This window comes from Centruroides vittatus, unplaced genomic scaffold (assembly GCF_030686945.1).
Source record: "Centruroides vittatus isolate TY-2023 unplaced genomic scaffold, ASM3068694v2 contig_1332, whole genome shotgun sequence".
In the NCBI taxonomy this organism is placed as follows: domain Eukaryota; kingdom Metazoa; phylum Arthropoda; class Arachnida; order Scorpiones; family Buthidae; genus Centruroides; species Centruroides vittatus.
The window spans coordinates 13,437-40,760 of NW_027120848.1; the positions used below are offsets into that span (position 1 = coordinate 13,437).

At 33.7% G+C, this 27,324-nt stretch overlaps 1 protein-coding gene across 1 annotated transcript in view; it reads left to right on the plus strand.

Annotated features, from left to right (window-relative positions):
• Positions 1 to 2,442: 2,442 nt before the first annotated feature.
• The window catches only part of LOC136990695 (putative zinc finger protein 840), a 56,343-nt gene continuing 31,461 nt past the window's right edge, over positions 2,443 to 27,324 (plus strand). The window contains exons 1-2 of the mRNA XM_067289107.1: positions 2,443 to 2,541; positions 2,734 to 3,114. Of these exons, the coding sequence (XP_067145208.1) occupies positions 2,539 to 2,541; positions 2,734 to 3,114 (384 nt within the window). The 5' untranslated portion in view covers positions 2,443 to 2,538. The remainder of the gene's footprint in view (positions 2,542 to 2,733; positions 3,115 to 27,324) is intronic.

The following is a 27,324-nucleotide window of genomic DNA, read 5'->3' on the forward strand; positions in this document are numbered from 1 at the left end:
ACTTAAAATAGCCATCCTCCCCAGGAAAAATCGAACCTGCCCTTCAGGGACAGTTACGATTTTAGAAAGCCCAAGGTGGTGTGAAAATTCGAACCCGCCGGAACTAAACCGTTAATGATAAAATATTTAATTGCTAGGTTCCCACGGAGAAAACATGAATCATGAGGAACAACATTCGAATAATGCTGGTTGGTGAAACCGAGAAACGTGACTGAGACGATAAAAGGGCGACGCGACGAGGAAAAAGGGGTCGGTTACGTAGTGTCCCTTGGCTAGTGTGTGCGCGTCCCAATGTCTAAGAAAGGACTTTGAGGATATCTCAACCCCATCTTCAAGAACGCAAGGATTACGAGGTATGCTTTCCCCAAAGTCGCAAGAAACTCTCCCTCCACGTATCCGAACTTAGGCGACAGTAGTTCGCCCTAACTATAGCTGTAGATTTAACGTTAATAAATCGTTGTTGTTGTTATTATAAGTTGTTAATGTCCTTTATTCGAATATCGCTGCCGCTCTATCGTCAAACACATCCACTTCCTTCCACTCGCGTAACGCGTAACGCGTAACCCATCCGAACTGCCATCTTGACGTGGGCAGGTCTAACGGACCTGTTAGCTGAGAAAAGGAGGAACGAGACTCTGTCCACCTCCTGGCACACACATATTAAACTAGTGTTTTTCTATAGAGAGGTTTCATGTTGACATCACGAGTGACGTCATGAGCATGCGCAATTGTCCAGCGCCATCTTTGTGACTGTTTGTGACTTGTTTACGTTTTGTGTGTGTTCACGTGCGCTTTAACTGGAGTTCTTGTGTTGTTTTTTTTCGTTGAGAATATCACTATGGTGATTTGTTGTGTAATTGGGTGTAATGCTAGTTCACTCAAGAACAAAGGAACATCATTTTTTAAAATTCCCGGCATTATTTGTCATCAAGGATCCTAAACTGAGGAGCTTTCACGACAAAGGCAAACTGCATGGCTCTCGAGAATTAACCGGATAAATTTCGTTACGAATAAAGTGAATATCAATACAAGAGTTTGTCAGAAACATTTCATTTCAATATTTACGTTAATAAACACTAAGTTAGATTTTAAAACCTAAAAGAATTTACTGATTTGCTTATATTAATTTAGTTAGGTATAGTGCATTTATAAACGACTAATTAATGTAATTTCAAAATTTAGCTAGTGCAAACTTATAAACATTACACGTTAAAACTAAAAGCAAGTAGGCTTATTATATGCTAGTTTCAACTAGAAAATAAAGGTACTGAACAATTTGAATTAAAAAATTTCCACAACTGTTTTTAATTAGACTTTTACTTTCAGACAAAAATTCTTAGTTAAGAAATACGTAAAAACACGAGTTTAAACAAACAAAGAAAACATATCTTTCCAAGCAATATTACTTCGCTGTTATTCATTACTTTTACTTTTATATCTAGAGAAACCCAGCCACTTGTTAAATAGTTATGGGCCTCTAAAGATTTATAAGCTTTCATTTGTGACAGGGTGTAGAAATTTGTTGTCAAAAGTTTATAATGTCACCAAATTCTACTTTCGGCCACAACTCTTGATCTACGACGAAGTCTGATAACCTGGCTTCATATAAATCGCCTTGAAATAACGAAATTTTCTCTTCGTACAGAGCTGCATCTCGTCCTGTTAGACTGCTAGAATAGCCCACAAGAAAAGAATCTTTTTTAGCTTAATCCATGATAGTAGAACTGCAGTATTTTTGTACGTTTAAACTAAAAAAAGACGTCGAATAACAGACCACGTGCAAGCTAAGAGAGCGAAAACTACCACAAAAATGGCGAATGGGCGGAGCAAACGTGTGTTTTATCACGTGACATGCGACCTTGAAACCTCTCTATTGGTACCTCTGCAGTCTGTGGACTGGCGCCTGCCACGAAAATTTTCTGCTGATCGTTGAGAAATTAGCAGTGACTATATTCAATGTCGCTTTTTGGAAGACAATTTTAAATATTTTACACGTTTAAATCACAAAAAAATTGTATATAATCCAAAACTGCAGTAAATTATCGGGTTATAGCTTTAATATACATTTGGACATAGTTTGAATCCAGATTTCTTTTTATATGAACAATTTGCTAGAAAACCAATTGGTTCTAGTAGTTCATACGGTAGTCTAATTATTGCAGTTTTCCATAAATTAGAATTTTTGAATCCGTAATTATTTTATAACGTCTGTTTCGGTTTTTCTATTTATATATGTTCAACAGGTAAAATCTTTTATCATTGACATTGTGAGTCATGGTCCAAAAATGCATATGTAGACATATATTTAACATACTACAATACACTTGAAAAAAATATTTTTTTCATTTTTCTACATATTTGTTTTATTTGTTATTTCAACGAATCTTCATAATTCGTTTTTATACACTCGATTATTTTTAAAAATATTCTCATTTTCTCATTATTTCATTAAACAATGCAATTTTAATAATTACATTTTAACAATAATAACAAAATTTGTCGTCTTTTTCAAACCAGAAATTGTCACAATTCAAGCGAATGGTAAGTGTCATTACTAAAATTCTTTCAACTTGAAAAGATCTTTCGTATTCTTAAATTATGCTTGTTCGAATAATGAAAAATAAAAAATTTCACAAATATTGTTAAGCCTAAACAATTTCTGTCTATCTGGATATTCTAACACAAAAATATAAATATATGTACAGTAATTATATTGATGTATTTGTTTATAAGGACGTCGCTTCAAGTGACAAAAACGTCAACATTAAATGCAACGTTTGCGAAAATGAATTTTCAACCGAAGTGCAATTCGATGAACATCTGAAGGATAATTCGAAATGCGGAAAGTTGACTTGTAACGTGTGTCGGAAACAGTTTAAATGGATCTCCAATTTGAATGTTCACAAGTTAATACATTCAAATGAAAAGAAATTTAAATGCGACGAATGTGATTATTCTACCAGATATATAACACATTTGAAGAGACACAAGAATAAACACTCAAAAAAAGAACTTTTTAAATGTAGCTATTGTAATTATTCAACTTTATGGAAAGACAGTTTATACAATCACATTTTGAAAACACATTCGAAAGAATCGAATTTCACTGAAAAAGTAAGTATTTAGGAAATTTTTTCAAGGTAATTTATATCTAGAATCGCAGAAATAAATAACTGTTAAAATAACTATCCAAAATTTGAAATTAATATTATATTATTATAACAATTTACTTTAGCAAGTGTTCAGATTATTCTTGTTTGTCAGATATTTTTTTAGTTTTCCGTTAATTTAGAAACAATCATTAAAATTCTATCGCTTGCAAATTAATTTTTTACTGATGTTTGTATAAATGAATGCATATTAATTACAAAATTAATGCTTTAAATTTTTTTTGAAATTTTCCGTGTACTAACATATATAGTACAAATAAGAAAAAAACTGATTTTATCTGACTCCATCGGTTTTAAGATAAGAGTTTGTTCGAAGTAATTTTTATGTTTTACATTATTTTATTGTTATAAAAACGTTTTTCATTTTATATGAAATTAGTACAGTTTTCAAAATAATTTGTTGGGTTAGGTTCCACAGAGATATCAAAATTTGGAAAAATATCGATGCAAATTTTGCCCGAAACTTTGTGCATTTCCATCTGTATTAAAAGTTCACGAGAGAAGTCATACGGGGGAAAAACCTTTCCAGTGTGATTATTGCTTTAAAAGATTTACAGAACAACGTTATTTAAATAATCACAAGCGAAGGTTTCATTTAACACAAGAAAAACAACCTTCGTTTCAGGTAAATAAAAATGTAATATATTTTAATCATTTAATATATAATAGTTCATCAATATGTTATGGTTTACGACAGCAACATACACAAGGGTGTAGAAAGTACTGTAATTGTAGATGTGTTTATTTCGTAACAATCTTCTTCAATCTATTCTATTATAATAACTTTGTGCTTGACATTAATGTACATTTTTACAATATACAACTGATTTGTCATATTTCCGTTTAGTTCTCAATATTTTAGGGTAGTTAAGATTTATATAGGTATTTAACTAGATATTTGACATCGAGAAACTCGAAACGGTGTTTATCGATGTACTTCGCTTGGGCGAGCAGTATGAGCTCTGATATGTCACAAAGAAAAGAATATAAGTGATTTCTTGTTGAAAAAAGAAGAATATATAATGAAAAGTAAAGATAAAAAAGAGAAGTGTAATTTAGAAATTAATGTAAACGAAAAACAAAAAATAAAAGAATAATAAAATAAAATCAGTTGGCACGTAAGTGGGACAATTCTTGCATAAATTAGAGTAGCTCGTTAAAAGCAGCCGCAACTGAGATTTTGTCCAATCTCCACTGATGGAAGTGTGCGTCTTGTACAACGGCGGGGTGTTGTTTGACACGAGTAAAAAAATTGTATTTGAAATACTTACATACAAGTTAAAAATTTCCGATGGGACAACAGAAAGGAGTTGTGCTGGTTTGATCCGGAGCAGTGTCAGTAACTCGTATGCAGTTCCCGGTGTGACCCACTATGTTTCAATATGCTGACCCACTGTGGTAAATCCGAATTGCCCGAGTGAAATACAAAATTGCTTTGTCTTCACCGACAGTTAGACCTGCGCCACATTAGTGCTGTTATCTCCAAATCGTGTAAGCAAAGTGATACTTAAGGGTACGCCAGGTTTCCCTAATATAATATAATATATCACATTATGGGGCGACAACTTATAATTATTTTCGCTTAGGGGTACGTGTTCAAAAAGTTTGGAAATCACTGAATTAGTATATACGTAGAGTTGACATATATTCGGAAGATCCCTAAAATATATCAAGAATTGTTAAATTCCTTTTCTGCTAGTGTTTCATATAAGCGAAAAATTGTTTCAATTAAACGTTCAAATTAATTATTTCTGTTATTAGAGCTTTTTTTTTTTTTTTTTTTTTATAATCTTTCCGCCCTGTGGGCACTAAGAGGGCCTCTTTTAGTAGGCCCATTATGGGTTCGGCCAGGCCCACAATGGGGCGACCGGGTGGTGAGGGACGGGGCCCGACATATCCGAACGGACCACCCCCGAAAAATTCCTGGGGATTATTCGACCCGTTCGGATTCGATCCCGGGTCCCCCAGAGCGGTAGGCTGCCACCTTTACCGCTCGGCCATCCGGCCGTCTGTTATTAGAGCTTGGTAACGTGGCGTTTTCTAGTGGGAATGAAGGATGTTACTTTTTTAGAATTCATATAACTTTTCTGTAGTTCAACCGAAATTTAGTAAACTCTGGAGAAATATCAAGAAACTCAATATTTCAGAAAACAGCACCGAAAAATGACGAAATGGTTTTTTGTTATTATGCGTGAAATTGGAGAAAGTCTACACTTTCGTTTTTTGAACATATCTTTTTTCAGAGTGGATTTTATCTTATAAAAAGTTTTTTGCACGAAGGCAGCGTCACATTGAGCATTTTCACACCAACTTCACAAAAATTTAAAGTGGGAATTATTTTGGAAAACTCAGACAAGAAAGTGAAATTGATACCCAGTAGCTTTTGCTTCGCCTAGTCAATTATTTTTTGTTAAATAATTTCTATTAGGTGATTGCAATTTCCCTTCTATGGTTACACGGAGATTGCCCTTATTTCAAAAATATTTATTGTTTTGCTAATCATTTGAATAAACTAATCACGTACTAAGAGCTTATGTGTCATTGCTTTAGTGAAATTCTGCTATTAAGACTTTTTTTGATATAAAAAGCAACACAAAAAGTTGTACAGGAAATTGCATAATTAACAATATTTTTGAATTGTTCAGCAAATTGGAAAAGAAGCTATGTCAATGACTTTTGAAATCTCTGAACAAACTCTTAAGCACTCTTCTGACATGTCGGCCTCACAATCAATGCAAGAAAAGCATCTTAACGGAAACGAAAATGACATAACTTCGCAATCTTCTGAACCATTATGGCAATGTCCTCAATGTCGCTTCACTGCAAACTCCAAGGAAGAATGCTGTCTACATAAACAGACACTTATTAATGAAGCCCCATTTACATCGATGGTATTTATTTATTGTATTCTGTTTAAAATTCACTGTTGCTTGAAAATATTCAGTTTAACGTTTGAAAGTATAAATTTTTAATTATGTTGAATATTACAGTATTTTATTTAGGAACTACCGTAACATTTAGTTCTGTATTCATAATTGTTTAAAACCAAAGACAAAAGTTAATTTTGTTTAAATACACATTTGAAAGACAAAATTTAAATATATTGTTCGTATAATAGAATTTTTCACAATTTTTAGAAAAATCTTCGAAGTTGGTAAATTAATTTTGTTATTGAAAACATGTCGAGGTTCTAATAATGAACGGCAAAATTAATTTTATTTGCTTTGAACATTGATTGACATATTCATTCCTAAGTATAAAATTAATAATTTATTAAAGGATATTCATCATTGCAGGAAACGGAAGAAACAGACCCAGAAGTGTTGAGAGCAGCCGAAATTCTTGTCGACATTAGAAAGAAAACATTAGAAATGATAAAAAATGAAAAGAAATGTGCTGATCCCGATACATTGCCAAATTCACAATAACCTGCATATATTTAATATTGATTGTTATATAATTCATTTTTTTCAAAATTGCAAAGATGAGATTTTCAAACTGAAATACTTTTATGCGAAATTCATACGATTGTCTTCTAAATTCTAATCTTTGAACAATTAAATTTTTTAATGTCTGCAATATTCTGACAAAAGTTTTTCGTGAGTGGAGACAATTTATTAAAATATAAATTTCATGTTTCTTGGAAATTTATTCAACATTAAAATACTTTTACTTATTAAAGAATATTTTCAATCGTGATAATTTCTTTGAGTTTAATCGTAATAATTTGCATATTATCTTATTAATCGTGCTAGATGATGCATTGTATAATATTCTTATGTCATTAAAACGTTAATATACGTGAATTTGCTGAATGCATTATTTCTATTTAATCTTGAATTTGTTTTGTAATTTGTGTTTTACTACGGAAATGGATACAGGTGAGAAAGGAGACATCGATAATAAATTTTTTTTTTTAAAGTTCGTCTTGTTTTCACATCTAGAAGAAAAAACGTATAAATGTTTTATGATGCTATCGTTGAAAAATGTAAACAAGAATGAAATTTTACAATTTTTCCGCTTAATGTTCGTAATGTTCCCACAAGAAACAGATCCAAAAGTGTTGAGGGCAGCCGAAATTATTGTCAACGTGAAAAACAGAAATTAAAGATAATAAAGGAAGAAAAGGAATCTTCTGATCCCCATTTTCTTATCAGTTTTTTTTTTCAAAAGGCCTGTGAATTAATAAAGTAGTAGTAGACGAGATAAGTTTATATTAAGATAAGGACACAAAGGCACGTTTAACTAAACCTTACATATAGTGTTTGAAAGCGTGATCGGCCTCCAGTTATTGATGTCGTTATGATCGCCTTTCTTGAAGAGCAGCATTGTGTGGGATTCTTGCCATGAAGCAGGGGTATGTTCAATGTGCTGACAGGCGTTACAGTTTATAATGCTAAATATTTTATACATAATAAAAAATATAATGTTATATTCACCGGTTTGTGTAATCCTTACAAAGATTTATTAACATATATATATATAATACTTATTTTGTTTTAAAGGAAAATAAGTAATAAAAAATATAATTAATAAATATATAACAACATATTAATTAAACAATTTATAATTTGTTTCGTTTCGTATTAAATTATTATTGTATATGTCAAAAATATAATTTAACTAGCAGGTAGGCCCGACATTGCTCGGGCAAAAGTAACGGTAGCGAAGATTAAGATTATTACGTTATAGTTAACCTTACCCGTTTTCACAAAATGCAAGAAATGGGCCCCTGTTTACAGACTAATTACAGAATTTTTAGATGGGTCTAAAAATATGTTCGATTTCCCGCAAAGACGAAAAAAGACCGCATCTGCGTCTTGCACGTCGCTTTCTCTTAACACTTCCATTATTACGTAACACTTCCATTGTTACTTAACACTTCCATCAACAATGGAAGTGTTAAGACTTAATCCTGTCCCTCTACCCCGTGGGGAGAAATTTCGAAAAATTCCTTCTTAGTGTGCGTTCTCGTGATATACCCTATCCAAATTTCAACTTTCAACTCCTAACCGTTTGGGCTCTGCACTGATTATTATTATTATTATTATTATCAACTCGTCTCGATTATATATATAGATTATCTTATTCAAAATAAATACATCATCATATATTTGTTTAGTTTTATTCTGAATTATATAATTTATATCACTTATTAACATAACGTATAAATATTTATACATAAACACATCTAAACATATAATTTTCAAAATATAAATATACTGTATATTTTAAAAATTCTATACAGATATCAAATATGGTATATATTCAATGTACTGTACAGTACATCAATCAATTTTAAAACATTGTTTTGTGTTGTGTAAACTGCATAAATATAAAATTGAGTTATATAATCGCTTGGTATAAACATTCGGTTTGTATTCTACGTGTATACTCTATTGTATACAATACAGGCAAATTTTATTCGAACCACTGATGTATAGAATCTCGTAATTCACTTCGTCCATGCATCGATTGAATTTATAGGTAATATGATGACTTTTATTTTTCGTTTCTGGTCCAAGAGTAGGAAAAGTAACCAAAAGCAGGAGAAAAAGTAAGTAGCAAATTTACGTTTTAAAAATGTTTTAGTTTTAAAAAAGTTTAAATATAGGCGGTTTAGGTTATTGTCGACGGTCGCCATCTTGTTTGCACATTTGCGTGTGCAAACAAGATAGCGACCGGAAGCGCCGCCATTTTGTATACCTAGGGTCACATTAACCAAAAACTTTGACTTCAAGTACAGAAAAAGAAAGCTTCCTCTTCAGTAATCGTCGCTCTCTTCTCTCCGTGCTTCCGCTTGCTGCTAGCTTTTTTTTTTCTACGCCGAACATTAACTCGTCATCGTTCCGCGGCTTCACCACCGCAAGACAAAAGAAAACACCAGAAGACATCTAACGGACTGGACTGTGACCTAAGGACCTTGTCAATTATATGTAAGCATGATCTTCAAAAAATAAATGGTTTCTTTGTGAAAAACTTGTCTTTTCTGCCTCCTCAAAACTGTCACCCGCATACGTATAGACCTTAGACGTCCCGATGATTGGTAATAAACCCCCCATTTCGGCAAACTTACAGACAAAACATTATAGTTTTAATATAAATGTAGAATAGATACATATAGTATAGGTACAGTTAATATAATGTTATATTGCTTTTGTAGGTATTTGTATGCATGATATACAGCTAAAAAGGTAGACAAAGACTGTTTTTGGAGTCGGAACAGATTAAAGTGCCATTTACATAGAACAGTGACGTGTCGGCACAATGGCCGTTTGGTGACAGTGACGTCGACCACGGCACAGTGGCCGTTAGGTGACAGTGACGTCGACCACGGCACAGTGATGAGTATTTACACACAACAGTGACGTGATCGTGGTGACAGTGAGTGGTCATGGACTTTTCTGAGACTAAATAAGCTATGATAGCTATATGTTTGGATGGAGAAGAAAAAGAAATGCAATCAAGAAAACGCTGCAAGCGGGTACATCAAACATGGGCAAAAATATGAAAAGAATAGGATTTTCATACTCTATAAAAAACTGAGATGACGAATCTACATTTTTTGAATACAGTGAATTTTGCTTAACGAGCCTAATTCGTTCTAGTCTTACTCGTAATGCGAAACCCTCGTTAAGCGAAACTCTCGTTAAGCGAAACAATTTTTCTCATAGAAATTAATGTTAAAATACAATAAAAACATTTGATAAACCATACGATAAAAATTTTTTATGTATAAAGTTTATTTCGAAAAAATTGTACAATATACACTGTTAAGGAGCGTGAATCATCATCATCTTTTCTTCTAACGCGGAATGAACCATCCTGGAATGAGAATTCGCTTTGCAGAAACAGAACAAAAAGTACAAAAGGAATCACAGCTAATAAACACCCTGATAAACACTCCATACGATATGTTAAATTCTTGGGTTATGTAAATGCTATAATTAAATATTAGAAATTAATTAATTTGACTAGAGGTAGGCAGTTATGTTTCCATCTCGTATTAAATTTAATTATTATAAATAGTTAATTTTTAATTCAAAGATTTCTAAAATTTAATTTGGAATCAGTCATTAAGTTTAATGACCCAAGAATATGGCATATCGTTTGGCGTGTTTATTATATAACGGGCTACGGTTGTTGATGTTTATACGTAATATGTGTGAACACAAGTTTGAAAAAATATGTGATCAAAAGCGACACTATAATGATAGCGAAAGGAGTGCTAAAGGCAGACTGTGGCCGCATGCGCACAATTCGGGACTTTCCCTGTCCTGATCACTCGTTTTCCGAAATATCGCTCATTAAACGAAATTTTTACAAATTGTATTGCTCGTTATGCAAACTACTCGTTGTGAGAGGTGCTCGTTAAGCAAAGTTTCACTGTATTTTCGAATGTCCAACATGCATTTCATATTTAATTAAACAAAACAGAGCAATATTCATTTTGTACCCAATGTCCATGTATTTCGAATGAGATAAATCAAATAGAACAGGGTGTTGATGCACGATTTCAATTAAATGTTCGTCAAAAAATTAGAAAACAAAATTTACTGTCAGTGAAAACATCGTTCCTGTCAAATGTACTTTCACGGTACAGTCACACCACTTCCACTGCACAGCATTGTGACTGACGAATCTGGACACAGTGGTTTAAAACTAGGTCAACGATTTCCCACTGGCAAAAAATCACTGCACTGAGCGAACACGTCACTGTTGTGTGTAAATAGACCCTAATCCGTTTTATATTGTTTCTTATGGGAAAATTTGTCTCTGTTTAAAAACAAGTCGGTTTTTTAACGACTTTTAGGAACGAATTAATGTTTCACTACATTTAAACAAGTTTCTTTTCATCTTCCTTCATATTTTGTTTATACAAATATTTGATAATTTGTTTTTTTTCGATTCGATTTCGCGAATAATATTTATATTGTTGTATCATCGATTAATACAATGAACATTATTTCATTAAACAATGCGATGTTAATAATTACATTTTAACAACAATCACAAAATTTGTCGTTTTTTTAAAACCAAAAATTGTCACAACTCAAGCGAATTGTAAGTGTCATTACTGAATTTATTTGAACTTGAAAAGACCTTTCGCATTCTAGAATTGTTTCTTTCAATGATAGAAAATACAAAATTTCACAACCATTGTTAAACCTAAACAATCTCTATCGATCTGGATTTTCTAACATAACAATACAAATAATATATGTAATTATATTTATGTATTTGTTTATAAGGACGTCGCTTCAAGTGAGCAAAACGGCACCATTGAATGCAAGGTTTGCAAAAACGAATTTTCAAAGGAACTGCAGTTCGATGAACATCTGAAGGAGAATCCGAAGTGCGAAAAGTTGACTTGTGACGTGTGTCGGAAACAGTTTACATGGACCTCCAATTTGAATGTTCACAAGTTAATACATTCAAATGAAAAAAAATTTAAATGCGACGAATGTGATTATTCTACCAGATATATAACACACTTGAAGAGACACAAGAATAAGCACTCAAAAAAGAACTTTTTAAATGTAGCTATTGTGAATATTCAACTATATGGAAAGACAATTTATACAATCACGTTTTGAAAACACAGCATTTGCAGAACGTAACGTAGTTACCATCGAAAAAAATTTTAAAACTTGTTACAGAAGTGTCACGATAAGGCTATTGTTTTAAAGTTCAACATTTTTAATTTAATAAACTAAATTTAAAATACGCCATTTGCCAAAATATTTAAAAATGTATTAATTAAAGGCACCGAGGTCACTGCAACATATGTGTGATCACTGATATAAAATCAATAAAACGTTTATTTTACAGGTAATTTTTTTCCACAAAATAAGTAGCCTATGCTTTCTGTTAGAATATAAAACAAATACAACCAAAATTTTAACTGGATTGGACAAAAACTACAAGAGTTATAAGGAATTCATGCACGCCCACGACGGCTTTTATATTAGTAATATGCCGGGTTTTAATGTATTAAATTATTTATAAGAAGGTGCAGTTGGAGTCAACTTTGACAATTTCTGCGACAAAATAAATATACTGGTAAAAAAACGAAATGTGTCATCGCATAATCAGAAGCTGCATTATATTCCTACTAGAACGAAACTAATACTAACAGAAGAATCGAATATGTCGAAAGGTTCACTATATTTTATAAAAAAGAGTAAATGCTCTTTCTCTACATCTTAGAGGAAAATTCTCATTATAAAACTTTCAAAGAAAATTAAGTGTTAGAAACCAGAAATGAAACATGGAAATGTTTCGTTTACATTTTCCATTAATTGTACGAGGAATGTTTTCATGCATTAATTCAAGTTTTCACAGAAACGTTTCTTTTTTAAACAGTGTCACGTTTAACAGGTTAGTTTATTATGTATCAATCAACCCACAAAGTATAATGTCTGGATGACTGGTATATAGTTCGAATGGTTTTTATATGCTGGGAATGGATTCATTGAATTAAAATAAATTGAACAATTCATCTGGATTTATGAGTAGTATGCGAGTTTCAGTCGGATGGTCCTTACTAGCGTTCTACGCTATTCCGTCTGTTTGTACACAGCAAGGAGATTTGTGATTTAATTCGAAGTGTAAAATATTGAGAGCTATTCTAATCAGAGTAAAAGTGAAATGTTCTTATTTATTAAATGAATATATTTTCGCAAAGTGACAAAGTAAATTCGGTAAATCGTCTTCATACTTGTTACGGAAGGCTTTTTCTAATTTCGAGTGCAAAAATTAATTAATTCAGTTCAAGTCGTAAATTTGTCGTTTGAAAAATTAAAGATTGAGTTAAGGTTTCTATATTAAAACGGTGTAACATGTTTTAAACACATTTTGGTTCCTGAAATATTTTACATTTATTATTATAAATACAAAACCTTTTCCTAGAAAAATTATTGTTGAAATAGATAACCGTTATAAGTTTCCATAAAATTCTGTTTATTCTTTTGAATGGTCTAATAATTATCCATTTCTAGATTTTATTTCCCATTTCATTACTTTTCTGGGTGTTATATATAACAAATAGAAAGTTTGACAATTGGTCAAAAAACGCTCTCCCCATATTTTTACATATTTAGATTCTCGGAACTGAAGATAACCAGAAATACAAAAAATATTGAGGTTTTTTCAGTAAATATGGATGTTTGTGTGTAAAACAATTCTATTCAGGGTCTTTGAAGTTTAATAATTTCAACAATCTTTGTCAAAAATTCCTAAATTTTTGCAGGAGAGATTGTGTATTAGGAGGTTAGTGCTATTAAATTTTGTTAGTTAGAGATCGAGAAGTGGTGAGATAAAGAGTCGGACTTAATGACGATTTTATTCGTTATCAGTATTTACAATTTTTTATAAAATTCGTTTCTACTCTCAGAATTCAGCTTTTTGCCATGTTATAATAACTAAAAATATAAAATATTATAACAGAGGCGCCACACGCAATTTAAATGCTACCCAGAAAGTTTTAATGGTAAGGATGGATTTTACAGAAAAGCTATAAATGCTAATAACGAGAAACATAACCATCGACTCCGGCCGTTTTCGAGATATGACAGAATTCCCATTCATCTTTCCACCCCTAGACTTTAACCAACAAAATTTAATAACATCAATTCTTCTAATGAACAAATTGCCCTGCAAAATTTCAGAAATTTTCGACAAAAACGCACTGAGTTATTAATTTTGAAACAGTATAAATAAATAGTGCCCCCCCACACACACAGAGTAATATCGATACACGCATTGATTACCCCTACTATTTTTTGCAGTTCTCGATGTTACAAGGTGTCCTGAATCCAAAAATGTGTAATCCTAGAAGTATACAGTCAAACCTGTTTTTATGCGGGGATAGGGACTGCATTAAAAAAATCGCACGAAACTTCACGAATGGCTGTAAAAAATAGTTTTCGCAACACAATTAAAAAAATATTTTTTATGCGGTCAACAGAGACCGCATAAAAAAAGTCTCACATGGAAAATAACTCAAAACCGTACGAAAATAGAATTTATTGACAACAGATGTCAGCACTTGACTGCATCGTCTGGTCTATCGTCTGTTTTACATATTTTTGTCCAGGTGGTGTTTTGTTGACTTAAAAAGTAAATTATTTCATTTTTCTCATATTCCTGCAATAATATTACTATAATAAGTTCATTTATGCTATAATAAGTTTGTTTAGCTATAATAAGTCAACGTGAGACATGACGAATCGCACGAGACTAGTCGCCAACTATACCGCACAAATAAAAAATCGCACAAATAAAAAATTCGCATAAAAAAATCGCACAAATAAAAATCGCACATAAAAAGACCGCATAAGAACAGGTTTGACTGTATTTTAACCTATCGCAATACTTTTGCTCTGTTATGTATGTAACAGAGTCGAGAAAGTTATTAATTGTTTAATACATGTGTTATTCAATTATTAATAATTACAAATGTAAGGCAATAAATACCTTGTCAACAAACTATATGACCCCTGTTTAAAAAGCACAAGGAACAAAATTTGTTTAAAAGGCAATGTGTAAAAATGTGACTAGTTATCACAACGATATAAATTTAAAACCTAAATAAAACGTTGTATTAACTGATATTATAACAAAAGTATTCAAAAATAGTTACAACTATAATTTTACACTAGTACAAAAGTACAAAATGGTAAAAATGTAGATAGCAAGAAATAAAATACAGTAATACGTATATCGTATATCTGGAAAATTATTTACATATTTAAATAATAGTGACTAAACAGACAATTTTAATTTTTATCGGTGTTTTAGGTTTGGTCATTATTATTTAAATATAAAAATAATTATAAATCCTTTATCTACAAATGCAGTTACACTCGGCGTTTTTGAAATACAAATGTAAAACATTTAACATTTTTCACACAACACTTTCAAAATACCTTTTCGATACACGCGTGATGAAAAATAGACCCAACTTTCTTCTCAGCCACGCCAATGTCGTAAGCAGCTTTTATAAATATCTGCAAATAAAATATTTATCGATAATATTTGATGTACGGTATTGTTATTTCTATTGTGGAAACGTGACGGACATTAAGCAGAAAAATTGTCAAAATTACATTCTGTTTACATTTTTTATCCATAGCATCATAAAACATTTACACGTTCTTTGTTCTAGATGTTAAGACAAAATGAAATTAAGTAAACATTTGATATTTATTAGTTTATTTAAAAACTTATCATCGTTGTCTCCCGAAACACTTGTATCCTTTTCCGTAGTAAAACACAAATTATAAAATAAATTTAAGATTAAATAGTAATAACACATTTAGGAAATTCACGTATATTAACGTTTTACTGAAAATATGTATATTATACATTAATACGATTAATTAAAGAGCACGATTAATAAGATAATATGCAAATTATTACAAGTAAACTGAAGGAAATTGTTACGATCGAAAATATTCTTTAATAAGTAAAAGTACTTTAATGTTGCATAAATTTCCAATAAAGGTGAAATTTATATTTTAATAAATTCTCTTCACTCACAAAAATTTTTGTCTAAATACTGCAGACATTAAAAAGTTTAATTCTTCAAAGAATAGAATTTAGAAGCCAATTATATGAATTTCGCAAAAAACTATTCCAGTTTAAAAATCTCTTCTTGCAATTTTGAAAAAAACAAAATGAATTTGATAACAATCAGTATTTAATATTCGCAGGTTATTGTGAACTTGGCGGTGTATCGGAATCAGGACATTTCTTTCTCATCTTTTATCATCTCCAATCTTTTCTTTCTAATGTCGACAAGAATCTCGGCTGCTCTCAACACTTCTGCATCTGTTTCTTCCGTTTCCTGCAATGATCAATATTCTTTAATAAATTATCAATTTTACACTTAGGAATAAATATTTCAATCGAAAAAATATCAATGTTCAAAGTAAATACAAATTAATTTTATCGTGTATTACTGTAACATCGATATGTTCTCAATAACAGTATCAATTTGTGAGAGCCCAAAATTAACAAAAGTTTTGCGGGCGAAAATTTGATTTTTGTAATTTAAAACGTGATATAAATTTGATCAGGATTGTAAAAATATAAAGGATATGATTTCATTCCTCGGTAAAGTAACTTTTCTTTTAAGATGATACATAGAATGTGTCACTAGAAAGAAACTTGGCGACCAGAAATTGCTATTGGACATATGCGTTTCAACATTGCCAAAGAAGGCTAGGGGAAAGGAGGGAAGACTCCCAATAAAAGGCAATGATTGATGACGATAGTAGATTTGTCCATGAGCGAAGTTCGTCCGTCCTACAAGGAATTCGTTCGCCGAATAAGGGGACAGTACGTTCGTCCGAGAATCCTTTATCATCGAAAGTTTGCTCTTAGTCAGAGATGGATACCTACGATCGTATACCTTAGTGACTTTCTTCCATCATAATAAACTTTTTCAAATAAGGAATCCTTCATGTGAAGTCCATCAAAGTGAACTTCTTTTAAAAGTGAACTCAATCCAAATGAACTTTATCAATCCTTCGATTCTCCTAACCAGTATCCATCTATATGACCTATATGTAAACTCTCTCTCTCCAGACGAGAACTAGGAAGCTTTAAAGTTTAAATATAAAATATAACCTTATTTGTATAACTAGTTTAATAAACGCAAAATTGTTATTGTTAGAATCGTGTTTACCATTTTTTGTGTTGGACCAAGCGCTTACAGCACGACCGCTCGTGCTAAAAAACGAAATTAGTAGCCATCTAGGTTTCTGTGTGTACTTTAAAGACACAGTGGTGTCAGTACTGGTGAATTAGTCATCGCAAACGCGGTGTACACCCTTCGGTCCCGTGGTGCCGAAGCATAGAAAGCGCTTTGCGCATAGTCACAAATTTGTAGTTAACAGTATTTGTTCATCTTTGTTAATGAATCTTCTTCTCATTGTGTAATATTCAAATCATCCATGTCTATAATAATTGTATAGCAATTCGAAGATTTTTTATAAAACTGTGAAAAATTCGACTATACGAACAATAAATGTACTTTCTTCTTTCAAATGTGTAACTTTATAAACTTTATTTTTAAGGACGATCTTTGATTTTAAACAATTATAAATACAGAACTAAATGTTAAGTTAATTACTAAATAAAATACTGTAATATCCAACATAATTAAAAATTTATATTTGGAAACGTTAAACTAAATATTTTCAAGCTACATTGAATTTTAAACAGAATACAATAAATAAATACCATCGATGTAGATGGGGCTTCATCAATATGTGTCTGTTTATGTAGACACCATTCTGCCTTGGAGTTTGCGGTGAACCGACATTGAGGACATTGCCATAATGTTTCAGAGATTGCGAAGTTATGACTTTTTCGTTCCTGTTAAGAATCTTTTCTTGTATCAATTCTGATGCCGACATGTCAGAAGAAAAACGCTTATGAGTCTGTTCAAAGATTTCAAAACCCTTTAACCCATATCTTTTTTTCCAATTTGCTAAACAATTCATAAATATTGTTAATTATGCAATTTCGTGTACACTTTTCTGTGTTGCTTTTTATATAAAAATGAAAGTTAATAGCATAATTTCACCATAACAATGACACACAAACTCTTATTACGTGACTAGGTTTATTCAGATGACTAGAAAAAAAAGTAAATATTTTTGGAATAAGGACAATCTCCGTGTAACCAAATGGAAATTGCAATCACCCGATGAAAGTTATTTAATTATAAATAATTAAATAGCTATGTGGATCTTACCTATCCTGAAATATTCAAAAATAAACGGAAATATGACAAATCAGTTGTAAATATTGTAAAAATGTATATTCATGTCAAGCACAACGTTATTATAATAGAATATATTTGAAAAAAATTGTTTCGTTATAAACATATGTACAATTAAAGAACTTTCTACACGTAGACCGTTGTATATGTTACTGTCGTAAATCATAACATGTTCATAAACTATTATTTATCAAGTGATTAAAATATGATATACTTCCTATTTAAATATACTGTACTTTTATTTACCTGAAACGAGGATTGTTTTTCTTGTGTTGAATGAAACCTTCGCTTGTGATTATTTAAATTATGCTGTTCTGTAAATATTTTAGAGCAATAATCACATTGGAAAGGTTTTTCCCCGGTATGACTTCTCTCGTGACGTTTTAAAGCATATGGAGATGAACAAAATTTCGGGCAATACTTGCATCGATATTTTTCCAGATTCTGATATCTCGGTGGAAGCTAACCCAAGAATTTATTTTAAAAACTGTACTAATTTCAAATAAAATAAAAACGGTTTATACAACATATAAAAGTATAATTTGTATGCCGTCATTTGGCTAAACAATAAAAATGTCTAACATACAAGAATAATCCGAACACTTGCGAAAAGTAAATTATTATAATAGAATTATATGAATTAGAAGTTTGAATTACCATTTTAAATATTAATTGTTTGCACGATTTCAGTTCAAATTTTGTCAGAAAAAATTCTCTAAATATACGTACATTTTTAGTAGAATGCAATTCTTTATAATGTGTTAACATATGTCTGTCCAAACACGCTTTCCATAAAGTAGAATAATCACAATGGTTACATTTAAAGTGTTCTTTTTTTGAGTGTTTATTTTTGTGTCTTTTAAAATTTGATCCATCTACGGAAGAATAATCACATTCGTCGCATTCAAATATCTTTTCATTTGAATGTATTAACTTGTGAGTTTTCAAATATGAAATCGAACTAAATTGTTTTCGACACATTTCACAAGTGAATATTTTGCACTTGGGATTTTCTTTTAGATGTTCATCGAATTGCTCTTCGTTTGTGAATTGAATTTTGCAAATTCTGCATTCCATGCTCAAGTTTTTATCACTTGAAGAGGACTCCTTGTAAATAAACACATCAATATGATTATATATATTTATATTATTCATTTTAGAAAAACAAAATCGATAGAAATTTTTGCTGTGAAAATAATTTTGGGGATACTATAGATTACCACCTATGGAATTTGGGGACTTTGAGTACTCAGGGAACTGAGACGAGTTCAACGATACCCTATTGCGTGTTTTTACAGGCAGTCCGGCAAGTCGGCCATGTATACCTTCAACCGAGGCAGTTGTTGATCCACGAGCACACCGTTTGTCTGCAGTTGGAGTTAAATTATTTTCTCACACTCTACGCTCCGATTTCGCGGCCTGTCTAAGAAACCTAATCCATCCCTCCGGGAGATGACCGAAGTGCTACGTCATAGTTTGCAGACTTTACCGCAAGATGGCGGTAAAGTCTGAAGCATTGAAAAAGTATGATAACTTAAAAAGTATGATGGCTTTCTTATTTTTTGTCTCCGGTCTAAAAGGAGAATACCGTTGAACACGTTTCTGTCCCCTGATTTCAAGTATATACTCAAAATCCCGAAATTCCATAGGTGGTAATCTATAGTACAGCCATACTTTTCGTTACATTTTTTGTTTTCCACCATTGGAAGTATAGTGTTTGAGAATACAAAACGTGTTTTAAAAATAGAAGAGTTTTAACGATGACATTTACCATATTTACTTGTACTTTGACGATTTCTGGTTTGAGTAGATGACAAATTTTGCCAAATTGTTGTTAAAAACTTATTATTAACATTGTATTGTTTAAGAAACTATTGTTTATTCTATTCTCAGAAAATACATCAATACAATTAGTTTGGAAAAAAATCAAGTCGAAAAAGATAACGAACATGAAGAAAAACGAAAAAAAAATTTTTCAAATGTATTGTGTAGTATAATATTTGATTATATTGAATAGAAACCTACGTAAGCATTTGCAGAACATATTTTACAATGTTTGTACTAAAATACTTTACCTGTGAACATATATAAACAGAAGTTCTGAAAGTATTGAGAAAAACCGAAATGTTTATGCAGATAAGAAATAGAAATTTTTAAATGAGGGATTCAAACATCATTAATGACACAAATACATCATCACTTCACAATAATTTATGAATAATTATTGTCAATAATTACCTTGTTGATACGATAGTTTCTATACATTTTTTGGAAGTATAATTAAAATTGTATTTTATTAATTTTCACAAATTTATATACAGTAAATGCTTTGTCAGTATCCAGGTTTTTGATTATTTATATGTTTACGGAACAATAAATGTAAAAATATATTTCTTAAATCGATTATTTAAATTTTGTGCTGTACAAATATTATAAACTTTACGTATCATAAAAGATTATAATGATATAAGATATTTAAAATTTATATATATTATGTTATATTCAATTAATTGTTGCGGTAAGGATATAGCGCAAAATATACGCGCTGTATCATTACTTTGACAGGTAAAACATAGCATTTCCTGTGTGGGATAAAAAAAGTGTTTAAGCCTGTGAAAGCCTGTAATCAGGCTATAAGTATTTAATTTTTTACATCTAACAACTCGAGTTTTTTATTTCTGAATGATACTTTTTGAATACTAATAAGCGCCCTTTAGTAGCTGATTGCATGAAATAACGAACTCTGGTAGCCGGCCACGTGCAGTTTTCTGGGTTTTTTTTACGGTAGTAACACCTAAATAGATCGATCGTGTCGCGTGTCGCGTTGCCATAACCAAATATATCAAATATTATGGAACGGATTATGTTTGTTAACCGATCACCCACTGTACTGTCGAAATATAAGTAATAGTTTTTGTAATTTACTGCGATTATATAAATTTTATAACAGGTAATGTTGAAAACACTTCATTTAGAAATTAATATTTTTAGATGAAACTATAGCTAAATATCCCCTTTTTTATAATTGTTTAATTTTACATAGTTATTCTTCTTTAAGTGTTGGCGCATTCTGATTGAATTAAATTATTTTCTAACTAAATGTGTACAATATATTCATTATGCTTCTTACCGTGTTTCTTATATTATTTTTTATCATTGACAATTGTAAAATCGAAATATCGATTTAATTCTGAAAAATCGATTGTCTTAACATGTCTGTAAACACTTTAATCTTCGATAAAATCGTGGAAACCAGAGAAAAGTCATGGTCGAACTTCCGATTTACTAGATTGAAGACAAAGCGTGAATATGGTAAGCGGTGAGACTCTTTTGTTAAATTTGATGCTTGATGATATCAACGCCCTTTAGTAACGGTTGTGTAGACACGCTCATTGATAGGTTATACCTAAAGTGACCAGATATGTTAGGTTGAAATGCGGGACGGTTCCGTGTTGTGGGAGCAAATGATGGGGTAACCTCCAACATACATATATATAATAATAAAAACTGATTCATTAATAAATAATTTAGTAGAAAAATATATAAATACATAAATGCATAAATAAACTTAAAAATAACTCTTTATAGAAAAATAATTGATGGCGTTGTTTGTATATCTGTCATGGTATGCCTAGAATGGCCACTAGGGGCGCCCCTAGATATTATTTAAATTAATGATAAATTCAGTATATTATTATTCCAATAGGAACTTATTATTGATTTATTGATATAAATTTATTGTTTTTACCACGGAATGACACCGTTGCTGCTAGAACGCCCACTAGGGGCGTCCCGGGCTATTAGTAGTAAAAGAAAACGACAATTTTGTGCTCTTGACAACTTGCAATGTTACATGACCAAATGCGTAACACTTTTCGGGACGGTGCTCAATGCGGAACTAACAACCCAAATCCGGGCAGTCTTGCACAATTTGGGACGTCTGGTCACCTTAGTTATACCATTTGTTATACAGACCAATATTAAATACACAAGAAGTTTGTTTTTTTAACAGCAGGATGTTTTATCGCTATTTATTGTATGTTTGAAAGCTTTATGACAACGTGTTTAACTGGAAACCAATTAAATTCACATCCCAAGGAAGTGTAAACGATTTTCATCATATAGCAGTTGCTATTGATTTTTGTGTATATATTTAGTTAAATTACAATTTATCATAATGAAGTTAAAATTTACACCTTGAAGATACAAGAAAGTATTCGTAAACATATAATTAGACCAAACACATTTCTACAGTTCATTCAGTTGTTACTGTTATATATACGAAACATGTTTAAATAAATTAAATTTATAAATACCAAAAGCTAAAGTAATATAAATATTAAAAGTTTATAATAATTATTGAAAAATTAAGTAGAACATGCAATGATTATTACATGTTATAAATAAAAATTACGAAAAGAATTCTGTGTAAAATAATTAAAGATATATTAATTGATTATTTTTAAATAAGGTAGGTTTTTATCTGTATAAGAAATGATTATCGTAATGAATTTGATAGATATATATAATACATAGATAAAATAGTTATTGATATCATTTTATATATACACTATAATCATGTATATATTTTTCTTGCATGTTCCTTACAGATTTGAACTTTGGGTAACAAAATCAAAAAATCTTATATTTATATATAATATATAATCGAGATGGGTTGATGATGATGATGATAATAATAATAATAATAAGTTCAGAGCCCAAACGGTTAGAAGTTGAAAGTTGAAATTTGGTACAGAGTTAGAGTACGACACTGTACACTAAGAAGGGATTTTTCGAAATTTCTTCCCCACTGGGGAGAGGGAAAAGATTAAGGCTTACCCTCAAGAACTCGGCTGCTACTGTACTGTTTTAGATGCAGTTTCTCGCGTTTTTGATTGCGTTTAAATAGGGTATGTACACTAAGAAAGGATTTTTCGTAATTCCCCCGGCGAGGAAGAGGTTGTTAACACTTAGCCTTGTGGGGGGAAGTGTTAACAATGAAAGTGTCAACAATAAAAGTGTTAAAAATGGAAGTGTTAAGTAACAACGAAAGTGTTAAGAGAAAGCGGGTGCAAGATTAACAGATGAAGATGCGTTTTTGCGAAAAATCGAACATATTTTTAGACCCATCTAAAAGTTTTCTAATTAGTCTGGAAACAGGGAAACTAATTCTTGCATTTTGTGAAAACGGGTAAGATTGGCTATAATGTAATAATCTTAATCTTCGCTATCATTACTTTTTGCCCGAGCAACGCCAGGCTTATTTTCTAGTTGTTTAATAATCCCGCATTCCAGAATTTTATTTAATTGTAATTTTAATTACTTCATTGCGCAATTGATTTATAATTAGATTAAAGGAATGTACGCATATTTAATTATTAAAAAATATAAATTTTAACTTCGCTATCTTTTGTGAGTTATAAAACTTATTACAGGAACTTGGTTTTAGTAATCAATGTAGAAAACGGCAATAATTCGGGCCATAATCCAAACTATTTTCAATTGTGAAATATAACAAAAACACTTTCTTTTCAAACAATTAACTTAAATTAATTGTTGTACGTTATTTTGTTGACTTATTTTTCTGATAGAAAAGATGACACTTTTGTCAATTTTCTGGCAAAGACGGAAATCGAATTTCTGTTCACAAGGAATTATGTCAAATTTTAAGAAACATCTGGATGTTTAACTCATTAGCATGTCCAGTCAGCTGATATATATCCCAAATTTATATTGGAAGAAACCTACTCATAAAAAGAGCGATTTCCCACCAGTCGGGGAGTTTTGGAAGTTGACGAGTTGACTCTACTTTGTGCTTTATCCCCAAAAAATCCTTCACTGCTCCACATTCTCTCCAAGCCGACGACTGCCGAATTTTACCCCAATTTGCCGATAGAAGAGAAGAAATTTGAAAACAGGTCAATATTATTTTCATCTGGCACACGTACAACAATTTGTCAACCGAGGTAGTAAGTTTTTATTGATGTAAACTCTTTCTCTCTCTGGCGTCCAGATAGGGACTTTAAAACTTCTTTATGAATGATCGCATATTTGTATTATATTTTAATTTGTTTTCATTAAATTTTTTTTTATTTCGATTAAAATGATCTTGTTTTTGATTTCAAATTTCAGACAAAGTCTTTTCGCGATTCCACGAATTCTTTGCCTCGGACTAAAGTATAAAATTATTATTTCGCGTGCCTAACGCATTAATTAGGCTGGTGTCAAGAAAAATCTACAGGAAGATCACAATAACTTCCTGTTCACAAATAAAATATTATTATAATCCCATCCAGTGACACTGTGCGCAGATCTTTCGGATCTGACGCCAAACACCGGTAAGAAACAACCTTTTCTTAACCCCGGAATACCACAATATATCTATTGTCAAGGTGGAATTGTGTAAACACGATTCCCGCCCTTCCCTTATTGCGCCGATAACGATCATCGTTCCAAGAAGACGGTGGAGAGAGGGACTGACCACATGTGAACGGGAAAACACCGGGTGGTCGTCCGACACGTGGCCGACATGTGTGTACGAAAAGGAGAGAGGGACGCAGGTGGTGAAGGGAGGTCATCTGGTTACGTGATTCGGGACAGTTCGTCTCGTTACGCCGTTCGGACAGGAGTTCGCCCACGATACGCCATCCGGACGGTTGGGGAGAGAAGTTTCTAAGATCGTTTGGACCTGAGCGGAGCCTTCGAGCAACGGAATATTCGCAAGGTGTCTTCCCGACGGACCTGCAACGGTGTTTTCCAACAGGACACACAGAACTCTCATCGAGTATTATTGGCGCACCGGGTCGGTCGCCAATAGTGAACACATCGGACGTTTTTGTGAACTTTACTGACGTTACTTTGAACTTTACTGGCGCAGTCACGACAGGATTGGAAAAGACACTCTTCGGGAAGACTGAGCTGCGACGCAAGACAACGCAGAAAGCGAACCCGGGAACAGATAGAGCACCGCCGGCAATCAGAGACCCAGGTACGCCATTTCACTCTCTTTCGCACAGAGATGCCGAAACGCGGAAAATCGCGGGGCTTTAGGGCAATTGATTGGGACGACGATGAGCCGGGGACGTCGGGTGTTCATAACGGAAACCGACAGGAAGATGGGTCGCGAGGTGAAGGCAGTCCGACCATGGGACGCGGGCCAAACGTGACGAGAGACCGCTCTAGGGATGAACTCGAAGGGCTTAGGCTGCAGATCGAACTCGAAAAGATCAAGCAGGAAACGGCGAGAATCGAGTTAGAACGGAATAGACAACGTAACGAGGCCCGACACTCTGAGAACAGTGCAGTCAAGGAAAATTTCGACGACTATGCACGGAGAGTAAAAGGGGCCCTTCCCAAAATGCCGGAAGGAGAGGAGGCAGTGCCATCGTGGTTTCGTACGGTCGAAATAGTTCTGGAGACCTACGAGGTACCGGAAGAATTGCGGGGGCAAATAGTTCTGAGCGTGCTATCGGAAAGATGCAAAGCGGCGCTAACAAGATTGTCGGTAGATCAAGTCAGACACTATCCCTCCTTAAAGCAATTCATTCTCGAAGAGTTGAGGCTTTCCCCTGCGGAATATTTGAAGGGATTCAGGCGGGCCGAACGGTATGTGGGGGAAACGTGGCCCCAGTTCGCGTCGCGTCTGAAGGACCTGTATGAATACTATGTAGATAGTAGGGAGGTAAAGACGAGGGAAGAACTTATCGAGCTAACGGTGGCGGACCATTTAAAGTCAGTCTTACCCCACGACGCGAGGAAGTACGTAACCTTGCAAGAGGGGAAGGGATGGAGCAAGCCCGCGGAATTAGCGAAGTTTATCGAGAAGTTCGCGGAGGCATCGGGCGGTAATCTGGGAAACAAGAAAGAGGAGAATAGGAACCAACGGGACACCCAGGGAGAGATGGCGAGAAAGCCCGACCCGGTGACCCGGAATACTAGCGAGCGAACACCCAGGGCTAGCTGTTACTCATGCGGGAAGGCCGGGCACTGGAAGAGAGAGTGCCCTAACCGGAAGGCGACTAGCGTGCCCAAACAGGCACGGCTCGTGTCCGCGAGCAAGACGCCTGAGACGGAGAACCATTTAGTGGCAAGAGTAACGGCGTACGATCGGCCAGAGGCTGGGGAGTCGCCGAATAGGATTAAGTTAGTATGTGGCGGAAATCGACTTTCGGCTATAGTCGACTCGGGAGCGGAGATTTCTGTCATAAGGGAAGCAATGGTCCCGGCGTCGGTGATGGAAACGAAGGGCGAAATTCAACTGGTTGGGGCCTTTGGTCACCGGGTAAACGCGGTTTTGGCAACGTTCCCAATAGAGTTGTGGGAGGAAAGCAGCCCAAAGTCGCAGGGGCCGGTGCTGGTAACGTGTGCCGTAACGGACGAGTTAAATCAATCCACGGACGCGTTGTTATCGGAAGAGGATTACCGAACGTTGTTAGACCGGAAGAGGGAGCTCCAAGGGAAAGGGGGAAGACACATAAGAAACGTAAGAATAAAGGGAAGTGGTCTCTCCCAAGGGAAAGAACCGGAACCCCACCCGGGTGCGGCGGGCGGCCGAGATGAAGACAGTGAGGGGGACGGGACGGATCTGCGGGATGCCCAAGTCCGAGACGATTCGCTCTCCCGGTTGTGGGAGGCCGCCAAACACGGGAAAGATGGGCTGGTGGTCAACGACGGGATACTTTACCGTCGGGATAGTTGGTTTGGCCGGCCCATCAAACAGGTGGTAGTGCCCCAAGAGCGGAGGGCAGAAGTTTTAAGTCTGGCCCACAAGACTCCGTGGGGAGGGCACTTAGGTAGTCGGAAGACAGCGGGTCGCATTCGTGAGGTATTCTATTGGCCGGGAATGGCGGCAGATATTCGGAGATACTGCCAGAGCTGCCACAGGTGCCAAATAAGGGCGCCGGCACGTATTCTGGATAGGACTCCGATTACTCCGCTCACGCGACCCTCTACCCCGTTCCAAGTGGTCAATATAGATATGATCGGACCGATAGAGCCCCCATCGTCCAGAGGTCACCGGTACGCTCTCTGTATGATCGACCTATGCACTCGATGGCCCGAAGTCGAGCCTATGAGATCACTTTCGGCGACGGCCACTTGTTCGACGCTCTTACAGGTGTTTACGCGGACAGGCTTTCCCGAACTCATTTGCTGTGACCAGGGGACTAACTTTACCGCAGGGCTAACGCGGGAGATGACCCGATTATTAGGAGTGCGCATTAGATTTTCGACCCCGGAACACCCACAAAGCAATGGAAGCGTGGAGAGGTGGAATCAGACATTCAAAAATATGCTAAGCCACACCATTGCGGAAAGCAAGAAGAACTGGGACAAAGTCATTCCCTTTCTGCTATGGGCGTA